General features: G+C 33.8%; 1 protein-coding gene across 1 annotated transcript in view; it reads right to left on the bottom strand.

Moving 5' to 3' along the window:
• Nucleotides 1-3,664: 3,664 nt before the first annotated feature.
• LOC118190366 (uncharacterized) overlaps nucleotides 3,665-12,278 on the bottom strand; it is a 42,140-nt gene continuing 33,526 nt past the window's right edge. Inside the window, exons 5-6 of the mRNA XM_035361073.2 lie at nucleotides 9,283-9,401; nucleotides 3,665-4,025 (exon numbers count right to left, since the gene is read on the bottom strand). Coding sequence (XP_035216964.1) covers nucleotides 3,994-4,025; nucleotides 9,283-9,401 — 151 coding nt within the window. The 3' untranslated portion in view covers nucleotides 3,665-3,993. The remainder of the gene's footprint in view (nucleotides 4,026-9,282; nucleotides 9,402-12,278) is intronic.

The following is a 12,278-nucleotide window of genomic DNA, read 5'->3' as shown; positions in this document are numbered from 1 at the left end:
TTGTGTCATTTATTATTACCCATGGTTTAGGTTCCTATTAAGCAACCATTTATTCATAACATTGAGAATAAACGACCCTCTAAAGCACTTAAAAAAACCGCCAAGGGTGTGTATCCTTGAATACCTGCGATGCGGGGGGGGGCATTCCGGTGTCCCGGCTGAACATTTCTGAAATCTGGCAAGCCTACAAATAAGTAACATTTATTAGACAATATACCAAATTCTAATTGCCGTCAGTAGTTGCAAGGATAATAAAAATAGATCTTTGTATGCAGGAATTTTTAGTTGCCGTCTAATTCACTATAGATCGCAAATTCTGAATAAAGCATTATAAGCAACTACAAATTCTAAACAAACAATTATAAACACTAGATAAATATAAGAATAAATAATAAACAGAGTGTCATAATGAACAAAAAATATAGGTCAATAGAAAAGCAATTGTTTTAGGAACTCTGCATCTGAAATTAAGCTTTGAGCCATTAATTATGGAGTAACCAAGCAGAGAAAAGTCAAAAGCCATTGACTACTTTATAGCTTTAATTCTGCATTTATTGCTTGCGTAGATATTTAGGTGGATTAGACTTCTCCTTATGTTTTTCACACAAAGCAGGCTTTACTGAAAGTACGAGTACTTAATTAATAACTCAAAATAAGCTGCGGTGTTGCCATGGAAACACCGTACGAAGTTTTGTGAGTTCTGTGCATGCCCGCCTCCGTATGAGCGGCGGATGGTGAGGAGAGAGCGGTGTGTATGAATTTCCTTTCTCATCAGAATGTTATTATTGATGTGTTAAATAAAGTTTATATGTTTTAAACTTGTGTCTTGCCTCACTATGGAACCACTACAAATCCTTAAGACGTAAAGACTTCAGTTTATACTAATCTTCTGTTGTTATTCAAAGCATTTTATATATACATGTGTTACGCATGTATATATATATTTCCAATATACTATGGAAGGTCCGTTTGCTTTTACCAAGCAGTCTTTAATAATGCAATGCTTTTAAAATAGATAAAATTACAGGTTCAATTTAAATTTTATAGAAGGGCAGTGTACGTTTCCAAGGAATGTGATTTAAATCATATTAAAAGAATCTGGGCTGTATTTTAAGCAATGTATATTTATCCTCTTACTTGGTTTTATAATCATTCTATTTATCCAATGTTGTTAAAGTACTTTTGGAAAAAAAAAAAAAAAAAAAGGAATTGTAAAACTATTCGACGTTTTGAAGCATGAGTAAAAGGTAAATTTCAAAATTAAAATTCGTGTAAATCATAAAAAGCGTCGATCGGGAAAATTAAATGCATATTGCTTATATTCCAAAGGCTAGTTCCATATCTTGTTTTTCTTCATGATAATAGATGGCAGCACTAAAAATGTTCTCACAAGTGAATTTTTTTTACAGATGGCAGCACTAGATCGTAAAACGAGAGATTGCTCTTGAGTATTTTCTTTGAATTTTATATGGTTTATGCATTTAATGTATAGTTGTGTCCAAGAGAAAAAGCAATTATATATTAATAAATTGACATTTACCGCTGAAGAACTGAATTAAAAAACGCGTAGATTTATTTCGCTTCAAATCATGTGCAAATTTACATTACATTTTTTTAAACTAGAACAGAAAGATGACATTCAGAACCTTAGAAAAGGTGTTCTATAATCTCGACGTTTTTTTATTTAGCGCGGTTGTATTTGGAAAAAAAAGAAATGTGTTCAATATATGCTTTTATTTCGTTCTCATACAAACATAAAAACGCATTTTATCATATTTTATTTGAGTGACAGAATTATGCGACTCATGTAATGAAATCTCTGTGAGACGTCTTTTATAATTTAATTGAAGAAAATATTTATCTCATTACATACGATGCAGAGATTCGAAATCACTGAATTTTTTATTATATTTCCGAAATTCTAATTTACAATTCATTTCTCCGGATTTATTGCTGTTCCTGAAATTTTTCATGATTTTTTTGCAGCTTGGTTTAAAATTACATTATTTGCGTCTAAAAATACGATTTGAAATTGCTTGCATTTCGTCTAGATCAGCGGTTCTCAACCTTTTGACTAACGAGTACCATCTAAATAAAAACGGAAAACCTTTAGTACCGCCACTACAAAGTACTGCTATCACCACCACTCTTGAACAAAACTCAGATCGCATAAATTTACGAGTTTTGGAGGAAAAAAAAAACTCAATCAGGATGTTGGGGTTTTAATTTGTGAATTTAATAGTTAAAAATACTTTGCGTACCACCTATTTTTCTCTTGCGTACCACCGGTTGAGAACCCCTGGTCTAGATCCCTAATAAAAAAGAAATCAAAATAGTTTCATCAATGATAGGACGTTCATCGAACCTGACTAATGATACCATCATTCAGGAAAAGAAAAGTTCAATTTGATAATGAAGTTATATTTATAGTTTCTGTATGCAGTGCTGTCATAAACAGTGTAAGATGGGGGGGGGGGATTACGATCTTCCCAACTGGTGGACGCTGGCGCAGAAGCGCGCAAGAAGTTCGCCAACAGAGACATAAAATTAATTAGGCCCAAAGGGGAAGGTACGTGCGCGTCGTTGTCGGCAGATTATTCTGCATATATTGTAATATGTAAAAATTATTTATGCTTTTATGTGTATACACTAAATAAAGGAAAGTTCTAGTGAAGTCTCGTTCTGGTTCGACTGAATGTTATCTTCATTGTGTTCTACCATTATTTTACAGCCTGTTCTGCATTCTACAAATCAGCAAAATCAAAGTTAAAAAATCAGTCTGAGATCTAAAAAATCAGTTTTCTAAAATATAGAGTGAACATCATTCCAATTAGTATTAACAGTATAAGTGATTAGTTAGAAATAAGTTTGGATGTCTTTTTAGTCCAAAGGGATTTGAATCCCGAAAGACTATTAGTTTCGTTTCGGCATTTTGCGTCGGACGGATAAATGTCGGTTCACTTTTCAAACTGTTGCCATAAAATGTTAGAGTCCTGCATTATATTTGAAGAAATTAAATAATGAAAATCTGCGTAAATGTATGTATATTTCTCACATTGTCATAAAATAACGGTACATAGAGTCATCGAATTTTGAATAACGTAATCCTCCAACGAATATGAGCATGTGGAAGACCAAATTTGAAATTTGAAATTTGTTTTATGATCGATTTCCTATTTTTTAAAACTTTGACGAATTTTTGATTAACAAACTCAAGGATTTCAAAGCGAGCAATGGCAACGTTGTGCAGAAAAAACATTTTTATCTCCAGCGCGTGAGTCTCTGTATCGGAAATTCTAAAGATATGCTCGTTTTAAAGCATGATATTTAATAAAGAAAGGTAACACACAAAATGTTAAAAAACGCCCCTTTGGACGTAATTTAAAATCTAAAACATTTCAGATTTTTTTTTTTTTTTTTTTTCTTACACGGAAGGTGGCTTAGTTGAATGTGACATTATATTCCCTTCAAATACAAGGCATCGTTTGGACGAATTGAAAATACATATTTTTGTTGATTACTTCCAGAATGAAATAAAGAATACACATTGTAAAAATGAATCTGAAAAGTTAAAAATCTTTTTTTTTATTTACCTTCACAGAATATTTAATAAATATATAATAAACATAAATTACAGGAAGTTCAGTAATATTTTTATATAAAATTGTTAGGTGTCGGGAATTAAATACAGATAGGCTCATTTACATAATTAAATTATAGGTTACTTTTACATATTTTAGCACACACACACAAAAAAAGAAACAGTGATTAATATTTGAATATATGTTTTAAGCAGATAATAAACTTATACAGTCCAATTTATTACAAAAAATAACTACTTCGTGGTGAATATATATATTTCCTTTACTGAGCCATCATTTAAATTAAATGGATTAAACTTAATTCATTTAATATACAAACTCAAGATTTCTCAGACTGACTGAATTTTGACAGCCACCGTAAGCGCTATGGTAAGCTCTTAAAAATCTTCGACTACATTCTTCTAACAGGCTGTACAGCATCATCTAAAAAAATTTAAGTAAAACATTTTATTAGTAAACGTAGTTTTAGAAGAGCTGTACGAGTACTTTTGTGAAATGTTTCAGAACAAAGTGTTTCTTTTGGGAAAATTAATTTAATCAAGTTATTATCAATTCTGTGTACATCCAAGCCATTATGAGCCCATATGCACGTAAAAATATTTAAAAACAGCTTATCTTTAGACTTTCCAATAGAGTATTAGGGCCTGCCAGTTTTTATATTCGCTACATTATTTCTTTGAAAAATTAGTCGCTTGAGGAGTCGCTGCCTAAAAGACTTATCATAAAAGATAAAAAGTGTGTAATGATTTTAATGAGCCCAACTAGTGTCATTTCATAAAAATGTTTAATATTTCTCATTAGACATCGCAGGAAGTAATGCATTTTAATTGAAATCAACCAAATTAAGAAGTAGAAAAAATATGCATTTAATTGATTTTCAATCTGTTGGTTTGCTACTCAACGACAGAAAGCTAAAATTTGAAATCTTCCGCTTTACTGAACGGCAACATGCTGGTGCGCACAGATAATAAGTATTCTGTTTGAGGCAGTGGCAATACATTGCTTTCGAATAGCCGAATTTGTGGATTAAAGCTGAAAGATGTTTTATTTTTCCGAATGGCAAATGTCTGGTGCCCTGGAGATAAAAATGGTTTATTTGGAACAGTGATTCTACATTTGACTACTAGATCGCTGAGTGTTTTAAACAAAAGTTCGTTAAATTTATACAAAATATAAGTTTGAAATAAATCAAAAACAAAAATTGGAGTTCAAAATTCGAGTTTCTTGGTGACCATGTCCGGGCAGAGGATTATGTGCATTCAAAATTCAGTTTCTCTAAGAGCCATCGCTTTATCACAATGACAGGAACATTCATACATATATACAAATTGCTCATTATTTATTTTTTTAAATAATTAATGCAGGTGGCATTTGGTGGCAACAATCTTAAACATGGTACGAGTAAAAAGAGAGTTCCGAGGCTAATAGTACCTTATGCTAACAAATGATTTTGAAGAACACTGAAGAAGGTATTGAGCAGCCTCGAATTCACTACATGTACTCCCTTAATACAGGGCTAGCATAAATGATTCATTCGGTTTGAAAAGGCTATATTTTCAGAAGTACAGTCAAAAGTCGTTAATCCGGACTCGTCGGGACTTCGGCGATTCCGGATTATAGATCATCAGTTTAAATCTGGTTAGATGGCATGCAGAAATTATAAAATTAAAAATATGAAATCGTAATTTATGAAATAAAGAACAATTATGATCTAAAGGGTATCAAAATTTACAAAAAAAAAAAAAAAGCTTAATATTTATTTGTTTACTTTATTAAACATTTCTTTCAATGTAAGTTGTTTAAGTTGCTTCGTTTTATGTGACAATACTTTCTCTTTAATTCTATAAACAGACATAATTTCTTGTTCAGTTACAAAGGTCCGCTGTTCAAGTCCTATAATTGCTGTGTCGAGAATACCGACTAATTTTTCAATCGAAATTTTTTCGTTTTCAATAACCTCTGCGTCACTTTCTTCACTATCGAAAGCAAATTATAATGACGAGGAATTTGATTTAAATCATATCAAAGACGGAGTACATCGAGAGGAAATACTACATTTAGTAAGGAATTATAAGCCAAATAATATGAAAACATCTGCCCTGAAGATAAGGATAGTGCTGACAGATCAACTTCCAATTCATTGCGCGCCGCTGCGTTCCCCCCCCCCGGCCGCAGAGCAGCGTGAAATTGATAAAGAGATTTCGGAATGGTTAGGTCATTTTTTGCAGCAATTCCACTTTTGTTTAATGGACTTCGAAACATACTCTCGCTTTGTAGATCCTTTAAATATTAGTAAATATATATCGGGAATTCTATTTGACATAATCGAAAGTTCAAGCTTACTTTTATAAAATGGCTCTAACAGTCTGTAAAGAATAATAAGCCGGATCCAATTCGAAGATTAAGGAACAATGCAATCTGCAACATTAACTGAATTAGATAATTTTAGCTTAGCTTATACCGTCCGTTATACATTAAACGCGCATGCGTAAACGTATTATGCGCATGCGCAGCCGTAAAAGTCTTACGCGCATGCGTCAACGCAACGCATGCACAGAAATTTTGTAGCTTTGAGGTCCGGATTATAGATCATTCCGGATATGGGTGTCCGAATTAACGACTTTTGACTGTATTTCACGTACACGCATGAAATATGATACGAAATGATACGAAACACAAACTGACCAAGTTTATACAGCCTCTACAAATATTGAGTATGTGCCCTTTTGGTGACATGACACGCGTCCGGATGATAATTGAGCTCATTCCATACATTTGTAGCATTCTTGTCCAAATGCTCGTCCTATCAATTGATCAGATGTTCGGAATACCGCAAAAACTGTGTGGAAGATTTTGCGTCAACGGTTGCATTTCAAACCGTACCATGTATAACTCCTGCAACAATTAAAGCCGAAGTATTATGCCCGTCGACTAAATTTTTACGTCAATATGCAGGAAGGCATTGAAAGAAAAGGATTTCGCCACCAAGTTGATATTCAGCGATGAAGCAACTTTCGACATGTACGGGAAACTTGGTGAAACACTGAAAAAAAAAACCTGGTGAGTTTTTGGTTCTTTTCATATATTTTTCATGTGTGTACGCGTAATACTTTTCAAAATGAAAGGATCATTTATGCTAGCTCTGTACATTGCCTGCATTGCATTGAACATTATACTATTGAGACTTGGGAAAACATAAGCTGGTTTTGTTGTATTGGGGTATGATGACGTTATGTCAGGGTTTTGCTCGGAAATAGGTAGTTTTCTGACCAGCGAAACAACCAAATTTATTTCTTGAAATTATAATATGATATATTAAAAAATGATAAAAATTAATATTTTTTAATTTTATTTTATTTAAGAAAGCAGGAGGTTACTTTTATAACCTATGAAAACTTCGACGTGTTACAAAGTTTTCAATGTTGAAATTTTAAAATATTGAACACAGTCTGATAGAAAAAAGGTTTATCAGTTTTTAAAAGTCGCCCAAAATAAACATCGATTCCCATGTACAATAAGCGTAACGCTGTGATGTTTATTTCGATCGATAAGCGAAACTATGCACCAAAGTTCCATAAAAATTTCAGCAAGAGTAGATGGATTGGATTATTTAATTACGGCAAAGCACACAAGAGCTATCTGTCTAAAGGGAGGGATGCCTTCGTGGAGGACTTTCTAAGGGAAACTGGCTCGTATACACTTACACATGAGGAAAACGCCCATGCAGCCAGTCCGTTCGCGGGATTTGAACCTCGGACCGAACTACCAGTGTTCAGCGTCTTTACCGCTCGGTCGCTGGTGGGCACAAGAGTAAATGAAAAATCTGAGTTGAATTTTGAAAGCCTTACTTAGAGATACTTACGAACTCCATTTCGAGAAGCTATGTTAAAAATTTCATATTTCCGGACTTGGTACTTTTCCGTTTCGCCGGCGCAAATCTCGCCAAGCAGAGTTTATTGGCGATAGCATACAGTATGCACATAAAAAAATCTTAAAAAATGTTAGTTCTAAGAATTTTTTATTTTGAAGGCATAAACATTTTAACGTCGTTTGAAATTTTGTAAAAAAAGCCAACAGATAAAGAAAGACAATAAATTTGTAAAAAGACATTAATTTAAGTATTTCCAGCTTTTCATGCTACAACGTCCTGATTCGTCGGTTTATATCACGTGAGCCCAAGAGATCTCATCTCACGTAAACTACGCTACAAAAATCTAATTCTCTCAGCAAGAGTTTTTTTCAATTCGTGCGAGTAGCTTACTTAAATTATGTGAAACCGCAGTGGTTTACTTCTTTAGTGCATTCTCATTAGAAGTGATGAATTTAATCCTTGACTTTGCCTTTTCTATATTTTCGCCTTCGGGTGAGCGGTGTGATTTCATTCTAATTGACTTAATTACCGCGAATGGCCTTAGGCCATAAAATTGAACTATCTGGTAAAAACTCTATGTAATTGTATGCCAGTATTGAAAGAGACAATCAATCTGATAAAAAATGGCTGCTACTTGTTTTGAAAATGAGGCGTAAAAGCTTACCAGCGAAGATATTCCGGCTAATCTTTGGAATATGGTAACAGGTAGTTTGGCGACATTTTGGTAAGGCGATAAAAGTTACTAGCTAGGACTTTAGTAGTGTACATGGATAAAATCAAGAGTGTGAGCAATGCCATTTTTGTGCAATTCTGGGATGTTTTTTTAAGTGAAAATAGGTCGACGTGTACATGGATGATACCGTGTATGTGCAATTCTTAAAACCGCGGCAAGCAGTTTGCGATTCTGCACTTTCTCCCAATTTCACACCTAATCTTCGTCATGATTAAGCATTTTTGTTCATAAAAGTTCTAGTATAAGCGTAATTCGGCTAGCAGATTGTTGGAAAAAAATGTTGAGTAAAAAAACAAAACAAAAAAAAAAAAAAAAAAAAAATGCCTTTACTTCGTGAAAACAAAATGGCGTCCAAAACAAAACTAGCAGGTAGCTGTAGCAGGGTTGGTTGCCAAATTTTCGCCAAAAAATCGCCAAGTTACCATAATCCAAAGATTAACCGATATTTCGTTTGGCACCAGTTGCACCATTATTGGCGACTTTATCGGCTGCGCAGGCAAAACGGAAAAGTACCCCGGAATTTTCTGTCCCTGCGTTATGCGATACACATGTATACAAACGCTTTTGTTATGACAGCAGAAACTAGCACAGATAATGCAGTAACAACGAACGAGTATTTCACTATAAATAACAATCTTACAAGAAATGTAAAACGCTTAAAATAAAATAAAATGTTACGAACTCTGTATACATATTAATAATTTTAGTGAAATTTTCTAGTATAAATTTCTCGTATTTCTCGTATAATGCAGCATAAAAGACCTCACGTTGCGAAGCATTGCGGGAAAAGTAGAATTACAGGCTTCTATTATTGTTGAGTCCATTTACAGGCTTCTATTATTGTTGAGTCCATCTTCTATTAATGTTGAGTCCATTTAGAATTTTAGGCTACTTAACGTACTAACCTAGGGTTAGGCTACTTAACGTTTAAGTTTATTTAACGCTGAGGTAAATGGTTATGTCGCCAAACTGGCGAGATAGCGCCAAGCTGGAGATTGTTTCACATGTACTTATTGCATTTGAAATTATTTGAATTTATGCAATACAAAAGAAATTATTAACAAAATAAAATTTACCTATCAACAAGGAAGCATTAGCCATTTTTTCTAAAATCTCGAAATAATCCAGATCATGTGTGGTACAAATCTCTTGTATTAAACACTTGTACTCTGAAAGCGTTAATGCAACTTTACGTCTGTAAAAAAGATGAAAAAAGGGTTGAAGAACTCTCTAATCAATGGCAAACAAAAACTGAATTTTTTAATTTCTAAATCAATTCATTTATAAATAAACTATTGTGCCATAATGGTTTGGCGCGCAATAAAGTAAATACCGTGAAACAGGCTAAAAGAAAAGTATTCTAAATTAGAAAATAAAAGATCCAATTCTGGGATTAATGTACATCTTTTGCATAAATATTCGATAAGTATAAAACTACACATTATCATTATAATTAAATTCCAAGATCCTGCTTCTTCTTGAGAATAAAGCCCTGTCATTGTTGTTATTCAACATTTTTTGTTCAGAGGCTCCATCTTTATTTAGTACGTAGAACTAATTGTTGTTGGAGAATACTCTGTGGAGTTGTTAATGGTGATGTTTGCAGGTAGATAGTACCGCCAGCAAAAATCGTGTTTATTACTGTTGTGCTGTATGAGACTTAACAATGGGATTTCTAAGGCAATAAACCTGACTGGCAAGTGGGCTCGTACAACTGGGCTGAAATTATACTTCAAGTCGAGAACAAAACAAATCCATTTTTTAATCACAGGGAATGAAATATCAGCAAGGCTTTCACTTGTTAACTATCTAGCGTTCAACATAGGCTTAAGGATATCGGGACACAAATGAAAAGAGAGGTTGTTCCTCTCTTTAGAGATCTCCTCCAGAGATTCTCTGTTGTCTCCCTCTCCAGATATCCTTTGTTGACACTTCTGTACAAGCACAGACTTACGTTTAAAGAGAAGAAACTAAAGACAACTGAGAATTTGAATTATACTTCATCTCGTTTCAGCAAACTTTCATAAAAACTTTTCAGTTTCTAAAATTTTAGCATTGAGTGGCATATTATCGAATGGAAGTCTTATCAATAACATAAGCAATCAATTAACATAAGACAGTATCTAATGCATGTAATATAGAACACAATTTTTGCTTTAACTGCTGTTCTCTTTCCGCAATAAAGTAGGCTATAAACATGAAATTGTTACTAAAGAAATAACAAGCAAAAATATATATATAAAGTAAAGCAGAATATTCATCGAAGCTTAGTTCTTTCATTTCAGAATGAATACCATATTTGTCTGTATATATACCATTTTTTAGCTGATACAGTCAAAAGTCGTTAATTCGGACACCCATAATCAGGACCTCAAAGCTAAAAAATTTCTGCGCATGCGCCGCGTTGACACATGCGCATAGGCGTTTACGCGTGCGCGTAAGACCTTTACGATTGCGCATATGCGTGTGCGCAAGTGCAGAATACGTTTTCGCGTGCGCGTTTAATGTATAACGGACCGTATAAGCTAAAATTATCTATTTCAGTTAATGTTGATGATTGGGTTGTTCCTTAATCTTCGAATTGGATGCGGCTTATTATTTTTTGTAGACTGTAAGAGCAATGTTATAAAAGTAAACTTGAACTTTCGATTATGTCAAATAGAATTTCCGATGCTGGAGCTCCCAAAGGATCTACAAAACGAAAGTATGTTTCGATGACCATCAAACAAAAAGTGAAATTGCTGCAAAAAATGGATAAAGACATGAAGAAGGTGACAAAGAGGTTAGTGAAAACGAAAAAATTTCGATTGACAAGTACCCTCGGCACAGCAATTACGGGACTTGAACAGCGGAACTTTGTAACTGAACAAGAAATTATGTCTGTTTAGAGAATTAAAAAGAAAGTATTATCACATAAAACGAAGCAACTTAAACAACTTACATTGAAAGAAATGTTTAATAAAGTAAACAAATAAATATTAAGCTTTTTTTTTTTGTAAATTTTGATACCCTTTAGATCATAATTGTTCTTTATTTCATAAATTACGGTTTCATATTTTTAATTTTAGAATTTCTGCATGCCATGTTACGAGATTTAAACGGATGATCTATAATCCGGAAAAATCGATAATCCGGAATTGCCGAAGTCCCGACGAGTCCGGATTAACGACTTTTGACTGTACAAAACACTTTAGATTTTATACGTATTGCTAATATTAGATTCAGAAACAGGGCCGGCGCTAGACATTTTGCCGTCCTGAGGAATCGCTGAGGATCCTAAATTTAGGAATTTAGGAAGAATTAATTTCGTAAATTAGGAAGCCGCTGGATTTTTCCGATTTTTAGAATTTAGTAAAACTTTTGTCACTCTTAAATTTTAAAATTTTGCTATTCCTGAGTTTTGCTCTTCCGTGCTTTTCTAAATTCTTAAAATTTTGCTATTGCTAAATTCTGCTGACTAGTGCCCCGCGTAGATTTTTAAAAATTTGCTATCGCTAAGTTTTGCAGCTCGTTACTTTGTAGAGACATTAGGTATTTTAGAAGCAGAAGAGATGAAAAATTAGCAAAAGCCTTCGGGAATCAAACCACGGACTTCTGGATACCGGCCCAGCACGAACCACTACACCACGGAGGCCGGCTAGGAAGGCGAGATATAACTTTTATAAATTGTAAAACTTTCGCTGGTAAACGAATCGGTTACCAGCCCTCTTCAACAACGAAACTCTTTTGTATGGAACTTCCGATTACAAAGAGCGTCTTGATATTGTGCTTGATCAAGCTTCCAGTATTGGTTCCTTGAGAGTAAGGTGTAACTGTCAGGTTTGTGTCTTAAGATTTCTAATTTTAATTCAATGAAACTTCAGCAGGAGCAACCAAAACGACAAATACGAAATCAAACTTACCCTCTGTTTTCGCTATCATTACTAGCTATAGCACTAAGATGAATAGCTTGTGATCCCTGTTGTGATTTAAGGCCCTCTTCAGATTGGGGTTTATTTGAGCTAACGGAGGCATCTGACATATTCGACCCATCTCCAAAACTAGTTTTACCCCATAGGGCAACGGGGTAAAA

The sequence above is a fragment of the Stegodyphus dumicola genome, chromosome 2 (genome assembly GCF_044657685.1).
Source record: "Stegodyphus dumicola isolate Sdum_Otavi_A_Nest chromosome 2, ASM4465768v1".
Lineage (NCBI taxonomy): Eukaryota > Metazoa > Arthropoda > Arachnida > Araneae > Eresidae > Stegodyphus > Stegodyphus dumicola.
This window is presented reverse-complemented; position numbering and strand designations above follow the sequence as displayed.